Raw genomic sequence first — 8108 nt, forward strand, 5'->3', positions numbered from 1 at the left:
CTCCGTATGTAGTCACTTGTTGAAAATCTCTAGAAAGACAAATGTTTAGGAACGAAGGGAGTAGCAGTCATACTCGATTTGTTCGTCGGGCAAGATAACATGCAGACCATTTGCTTTTTCGAAAAGGGACGCTTTATTACTTAGAAGGATACAAACCATGTGCTATCATCGTACAACTACAGCAAGTCTTACTCCTACTACTACATCCGTCCTGATTTATTTGTTTCCTTTATAATTTGTGCTAAATTTTGACCAAAGATTTAACTAACAAAATGTAGTGCACGTCAACAAAAAATGTATTACTGGATTCGTATTTGAACACAGTTTTCGATGATATAGATTTTGGTGACATGCATTAATATTTTGTTAATTAAATTTATGATCAAAGTTTGGCACAAGTTACAATGGAGACCAATAAGCCAGGACAAAGGTAGTACAAATTAAACAAAGTCAAATCATCGTGCCGCCAATCAAAATCAGGCGGACCACCTTCCCAAGTCAACGATAATCAAGTGGCTGCGCGAAAAACCAATCAAGTGAGTCATAGAGCATTAAACTATGATAAACCCAACCTCATCGTACTACTATCTCCAAGCATTCGTTGTGTCTGAATACTTCCCCAATGTCGTTGGACATCTAAAGATAATTCAATGCTTCTGGCTAGCTTGGCCATACCTGTCTCAGACCCCCTAAATAACTGTTTTTAGGTCTTTGATTTAACTAGTAATAAAAAATGTACAATGTGTCACAAAAATTTATATGGTTAGAAACTATATTTGACAACGAATCTAAAAATATTTTTTTATGTAATATAATAAATGTTACCCTAGTTAAATTAAAGACCTAAAATTTTGTGCCTGACTAATATACCCATCTGGAAGGAGTAATATTTGACTATTAGAACATATGGATTTTGACCCAGCAGGATATATTGGTCCCAAGTAATATACACCAGCAAGAGCTTGATTGAGCCGCACAAGATTCTTCCACACAACTGCAACTGCACTTTGAGTCATGTTATATTGTAATTGTCGGTTAAAACTGCTCATGTTAATCCTTGGTGGTTTTATCATACAGTTTTGCTAGAACTCATCTAGATGAGATATAATTTGTTCTCATTCACCTTTTATAGCCGTTGGATGTGATGCTATAAGATGCGTGTGTGCTGACGTGGGTTGTATCTGTTCTTGTTTTCAAAGTGAATGAGACCAAATTATGTCTCATCTAGATGAGTTCTAGGTACTACCTTTATCATATCAGATTTTTTACGATCACATGCCAAGGAGGGAAGTTGTTTCTTAAACAATAAATGAGCTGCAGTTGGAGTCCGTTCCTCCGGTGGGGTGGTGGGGCTCCGGCTAGACCTGGCCAGGGCACGGTGGCGCTGGTGTTGTTGTGGTGGTGGTGCGTGTCCGCCTTGCCGACGTTTGATGGGCGGGCGGCGCCGGTTGGGGCATCGGCCCGGCATGGCTGTTGCTCCGGCTATGGGCGGCGGCGGCAGGGTGGCTCGGCTCTCTCGGTGTGGAGGCTTCCATTCGCCGCACCAGCAACTCGGCAGCTCGGCGGGCTGGCTGGGACAGCGGATGGTTTTCTGGCGTCGGCTCATCTCTAGGCGGCCCGTTTCGATCTTCGGTCCTCTCCTTGTCGTCTGGTTGCTCCCTTAGTCGGAGGTTGGGCCCTCCCCCAACAATGGTCCATCGCTCGTCTCGCGCCCGACAGTAGGACTGACCTCGTCTCGCGCCCGGCAGCAGGACCGATCTCGTCTCGCGCCCGACAGCAGGATCGTGCGCGTCTCGCGCTTGGCAGCAGGACCGGCTTCGTCTCGCGCCCGGCAGCAGGACCGTGCTCGTCTCGCGCCCGGCAGCAGGACTGACCTCGTCTCGCGCCCGGTGCCCCGGATGGGTCGTTGGAGGCCAGCTTTGGCCGATCTATTCGGTTTCAGAGTTGGGGGCTGCCCAGGGGTGCGAAAGGCGGGCCCTTTCCGCCCGTATCTCTGGTTGGGGTTGCGGTGGGTCTCGAGCGAGTTGATCTCAAGGTCTGGGATGCCGGGGCGGCGGACCTGGTGGTGGTTCCGCTGTGCTCATGGGCGGAGCCCGTGGTTAGGTGCTGCCCGTTGGCCATGGTAGTGTGGATGGCGTGGTCGCTGGGGCGTGGCGTCCGGTGGTGGTGAGTGTCGGCCGAGGTGAAAACCTGACCTATCTTCGGATGGACCGGCGGTGGCGAAGCTCGTTCCCTTCTTGAAGGCGTCGTCGCGGCTCTCATTGCTCGTCGTGTTGCTCTAGGGGGAACTCTGATCCTCGGGTCGGGCGGTGGATGCACTCTGGTGTCGTAACCTTCCTGAAGGCACCACTGGAGCACATGGTTCGTCATATGCGGCTTCATCTCTTTGCGGTGGCATGCTCACGGTTGAGGACTCCGGTTGCTCTTGTACTACTATGGGTAGTGTTGCCGCGCTCAGTGCCTTCGTATCCTGCCTTGGGTGTGTGCGTATGTTGTGCTGGAGTGCGTTTGTATCTGAGTTGTGATTGGTCGGTGCTTTATATATAAAGCGGGACGAAAGCCTTTTTCGGTAACAAGAAATGAGCATCAGCGACAAACGGTGTTGTGATTTGTAGCTTGTTGTAGATACTTGTTCAATGAGTCCACTCCTTAGATGCAACTGGTGATGATGATATGCCTGCTCTGCGATAATCTTTATTATTAGATCTGCATCTAATGAAGGCAAAATATGTTGTGGTATTTTGGCAGGGGGGAAACCACTCCGGTCAACTTTTGCAGTACATTCTCCTCATGCAAATAAAATAAGAGAAATATATGCTGGGTGAAATGTAATACACTTCTTGTGATCAAGTTTGTGAACATACATATGTACCAAAAATCATGGCAATTTTTTTCTTCAAGTTTGTGAACATGTAGTGTTAGTCTATTTTAGATTTGTTGCAATGGTGCCGCCACTTTGCTAGTTAGTGTCAAAATTCAACCATAACTAAAGCAGTATTAATTTTATGTTGGCCACCTTGAATTTTTCTTATGCAGGCTCTTTAGATTCATATATGGTTAGTTCCAAACACCCAGGGATGAGAGAGAAAACTGGCCAGCTGAAACCAACAGAGAGTGTAAACCGCAAAGAGTATTTGGTCAACTAATAAATGTGCTGGCAGTGCGGGATTTATTACACATCCACAAACCTTAGCCGCCACTAATCACATGGACGTGGTAAAATACCCTCTCTTGAGCTAGCCACTGAGTACGGGCCAGATGCAGTAGCATCCATGAAATCTCATCAATCTGACAAAAAGTCCACTATACCAGCTACACCTTGTGTGTACTTTTCATTTCTGCAAATATTTTATGTCATAGCCGTCTCACTCAGTCCCTGGACTGCTTGGAATGGCAAGAAAACTACGTAGTCCAATTCTTTTATGTCATAGCCGTCTCACTCAGTCGTCACGTCGATCGCTATAAGTAGCAGAGCTTACACTTGGTGTTGTATCTATCAGATCATTCTAGCTATCCCCATTGCTTCGATTCCAAAGAGAAGAGGAAGCGAGGAAGGAGAAATGGGCGGCGGCGAGGGGGCCACGGCGGTGATGTGCACGCCGGCGTTTTTGGGGCGGGTGCTGCGCAGCCGGTGGTACGTGGTGTTCGCGTCCATGGTGGTGATGGCGGCGTCGGGGTCCACCTACATCTTCGCGCTCTACTCCAAGGAGCTGCGGTCCGTGCTGGGGTACAACCAGCAGACGCTCAACACGCTGGGCTTCTTCAAGGACCTGGGCACCAACGTCGGCGTCGTCTCCGGCCTGGTGCAGCAGGTTGCGCCAACGTGGGCCGTGCTCCTCATCGGCGCCGGCATGAACCTGGCGGGCTACCTAATGGTGTATCTGGCGCTAACGGAGCGCACGGCGGCGCCGCCCGTCTGGCTCATGTGCATCTACATGTGCGTCGGCGCCAACGCGCTCACCTTCTCCAACACCGGCGCGCTCGTCGCCTGCGTCAAGAACTTCCCGGAGAGCCGTGGCATCGTCATCGGCCTGCTCAAGGGCTTCGTCGGCCTCAGCGGCGCCATCTACACGCAGCTCTACCTCGCCATCTACGGCGACGACGCCAAGTCCCTCGTCCTCCTCATCGCCTGGCTCCCCGCCGCTGTGTACATCTTCTTCGTGCACACCATCCGCGTCCTCCCGTACCGGCGCCGCGCGGAGGGCGACGAGCCCAACAGCAAGCCCTTCTTCTGCTTCCTCTACATCTCCATCGCGCTCGCCACCTACCTCCTCGTCATGATCGTCGTGCAAAAGCAGGTGCCTAGCTTCTCCCACGCCGCGTACGCCGTCGGCGCCACCGTGCTCCTCATCATCCTCTTCATCCCCCTCGGCGTCGTCATCAAGGAGGAGTACACCGCCGTGTCCCAGCTCGAGGAATCTCTCCAGCACCCGCCGGCCATCGCCGTCGATGAACCAGCAAGCAGCGCGAAAGACCAAGAACAGCCAAAGTGCAGCATGACGGGCTGCCTCGCCAACATGTTCAAGCCGCCGGCGCTGGGGGAGGACTACTCCATCATGCAGGCGCTGGTGAGCGTCGAGATGCTGGTGCTGTTCGTGGTGTCGGTGTTCGGCATCGGCGGCACGCTGACGGCCATCGACAACATGGCGCAGATCGGCCAGTCGCTGGGGTACCCCGCAAAGAGCATCAACACCTTCGTCTCCCTCATCAGCATCTGGAACTACGCCGGCCGTGTCGGCGCCGGCTACATGTCCGAGTTCTTCGTCGCCCGCTACAGGTTCCCACGCCCGCTAGCCCTCACGGCCGTGCTCCTCTTCTCCTGCGTCGGCCACCTCCTCATCGCCTTCGGCGTGCCGCAGTCCCTATACGCCGCCTCGGTGATCCTCGGTTTCTGCTTCGGCGCGCAGTGGCCACTGCTCTTCTCCATCATCTCCGAGGTGTTTGGCCTCAAGTACTACTCCACACTCTTCAACTTTGGCTCCGCGGCCAGCCCCATCGGCGCCTACGTACTCAACGTGCTCATCGCCGGGCGCATGTACGACGCCGAGGCGGCCAGGCAGCATGGGGGCCACGCCGCCGCCGTCGGGGACAAGATCTGCAAGGGGGTACGGTGCTTCAAGCACGCGTTTCTCATAATCACGGGGGTCACGCTTGCCGGCGCGCTCGTGTCATTGGTGCTGGTATGGAGGACCAGAAGCTTCTACAAGGGGGACATCTACGCCAAGTTCAAGGTGGTGCCTGCTGCCGACGCCGACGGGAGCAACCATGCCGGGGAAATGGTGGAGGGTACAGTTACACAGGGGGAGCCCAAGAATGGAAAGAACAAGAAGCAGGAGGAGGTCAACGATGATGAGGAGTTTAAGTGAGAGGGCTAACTCAGACTGTGGTAACTTCATTTGATTCAAGCAATTCTTAGAGAATACGGATGTGGATGAACATGTACTGTTTTTTGTTTTGTTTTGAGATTAATGTGGTATGTTCATTTGTTTATTTTCATCGATGTGGATGAACATGTACTTGTTACTTTCATGGCTAACTCACACTACTTTCTGTTTTATTTTGAGGTTAAAGCAATTCTTAGAGAACATGCATGTGGATGCAATTCTTAGATTAATGTGGAAGCAATTTCATTTGTTTTGTTCCGATGTTACTGATTGTGGACTTGATGTGGTATGTAGTATATGGTTTCCAACTTTCGACGGTAAAGACTCTTAGCCAGCAGGTACGACCAGCCATACATGTGACCGCAAATTGTAGCAAAGATCGTGACTAACGACTTTCGTTAGTCACGTGCCCGTTCTTACAGGATGGTGTTTACCTACCGCGCCGCCATATCTCTACTCCTAAAGGGAGAGTTTGTAGGCTGTTTCCATTCGAGCCCCAATCGATCGATGGAAGCCTGTTCCCACCGATCTCTACTATTTAAAAAGAACATAAGGTTTCTATTTCACTTTTTTTCCACCCCCTTCGTCCAACCTTCCATGTATATGATAATCAATCACCTTAATATACTTACCTTCTGAATCAATTCTACTTTAGTTTACTTAACAAATTTCTAATCAAAATATAAGGTAACTCATAATTAGAATTTGATGAACATTTATTTACACAGTCGCATTATAATCTCTACTACTTAGAAAGAACATAAGGTTCCCATTTCACTTTTTTTTTCCACCTCCCCTTCGTCTAACCTTCCATGTATATGATAATCAATCACCTTAATATACTTACCTTCCGAATCAATTCTATTTTAGTTTACTTACCAAATTTCTAATCACAGTTAGAATTTGATGAACATTTGTTTACACAGTCGCATTATAATTGACAGGTAAATCACGAACTAGCGTAATAGAATATTTATATCCTTTGCAACGCACAGGCATTATTCTAGTTTTTATAGAACAAAGGAAGTCGTCTGCCCCGTCGATTTTCTACAATGATATCCCACTTCCGATTTTTCTGCCATAACGGGCGCACAAAAGTCCCGGAAACTAGCCCACCCGCCTGTTCTTCCTTCCTTATGCACACGCCTCAAGCATGTAGTTTTGACGGAACTCACCCAGCTCCTTTGGCGTGCTCTTGTGCATCCTCTATGGCGTACGTTGGAGATATGATGGAGAGCCTTACCATTGCTAAACAACTTCTTGGTCCCCTTGAAGAACCTCTTTACTCTGTTACTCAAGTTGTTGGGGTCGACGTCACCATCGCTGCCGTCGTACATGTGGACCAAGTAGGCGTCCACAACGTCCTCCATGTTGTAGGACGACGTACGTCATCTCCGGCTCCGTGACTAGGGACTTGACGCCCTTCTTCATGCAGCTTCTAAGGGTGAACTCGGCGAGTGTAGAAAAGGAGGCTGAAGCATATGCAATTAAGCTGGGACACATGCGTGTTATATAAGGGTAAAGATTACAGAGAGGTTAGGGGGTTAGGGCTGTGGATTGTTCTCCAAGGAAACTAGCTACAATCGGATCAGATCACAATAGCCCTGACCTATCCTAACACTGTTACAACAAACACACGCACGCAATCTAACTAACTACATATGGTTTATAGGCATACCGTATTATAGAATGCTTAACACTACCCCTTAATCACAACTTATTTAGGTTGAGATTGTGTCGAAAAGCTTCTAGCTGCCTTAAAGAAAGGGGTTTAGTAAACCCATCTACAAACTGATCACCTATAGGGACAAACCGAACATTCAGCAGTTTATTGGCCACCCGTTCTCGAACAAAGTGATAGTCTATCTCTATATGCTTCGTTCGAGCATGAAAAACAGGATTAGCAGTCAAATATGTAGCACCAAGATTATCACACCAAAGTGATGCAGCTCAAGGATGATGAAGTCCCAATTTTGTTAACATATTCTGCACCCAAATAATCTCAGCAGTTGCGCTTTATACTCAACTTCTGTGCTTGACATGGACACAATAGCTTGCTTATGGGCACTCCAGGGAACTAGATTACTTCCAAGGAACACTACAAAACCTTCTTGTAACATCCCAAATTTTCAATTTGGAATGTTATACATTAGATCATCTTTGCATATCATATTTTATTGCTTTTGACCTGATCCTAGAAATTCTACGCAACTCAAGGACCCTCGGAGAGAGTTGGGGATTTCATTATTTTCATATTTGAGTTTGCTCGAATTTTGAAAAATAGGATCATTTGATTTTATTTATTGTATATTCAGTTATTTCAATTATAAAAATATGAGAGAGGGAATAAAATGACTTTCCCAAACTAAAGAAATATTGAGGATTTAATAAAAAAATCAAAGAAGATTTATTTTGGAGTTTTTATATTTTTATTTGAATTTAGGAAAATTGCATGTTTTTCAAAACTGCATTTTAGGGCCAAGAAAATGTTCATCCTGTTCTAAATATTTTATTTAAACGGCGAAAATTGATTTTGGAATTTTTAGATTTTTATTTATTTTTCTAGGATTTTTCTTAGTTTCGGTGGAATTGTTTAAAAAAAAAGTCTCGCGCGCGCCCGACTGGGCCGAAGCACAGCCGAGCCAGGCCGGCCCGTCTTCCCTGCCGCCGTCTCCCGCACGGAACCGCGCCGCCGCCGCTGCCGACCCGGACAAGGAGACCGAG

General features: G+C 48.2%; 1 protein-coding gene across 1 annotated transcript; it reads left to right on the forward strand.

Annotated features, from left to right (window-relative positions):
* Window positions 1–3560: 3560 nt before the first annotated feature.
* LOC123158494 (uncharacterized membrane protein YMR155W-like) lies at window positions 3561–5366 on the forward strand. The gene has a single exon (XM_044576458.1). It carries the CDS (start codon window positions 3561–3563, stop codon window positions 5364–5366), a length of 1806 nt encoding a protein of 601 aa, XP_044432393.1.
* Window positions 5367–8108: the final 2742 nt, after the last annotated feature.

This window comes from Triticum aestivum, chromosome 7B (genome assembly GCF_018294505.1).
Source record: "Triticum aestivum cultivar Chinese Spring chromosome 7B, IWGSC CS RefSeq v2.1, whole genome shotgun sequence".
Lineage (NCBI taxonomy): Eukaryota > Viridiplantae > Streptophyta > Magnoliopsida > Poales > Poaceae > Triticum > Triticum aestivum.

Coding starts and splice junctions, on each gene's coding strand:
- LOC123158494 (XM_044576458.1), top strand. CDS start 3,561: ATGGGCGGCGGCGAGGGGGCCACGGCGGTGATGTGCACGCCGGCGTTT.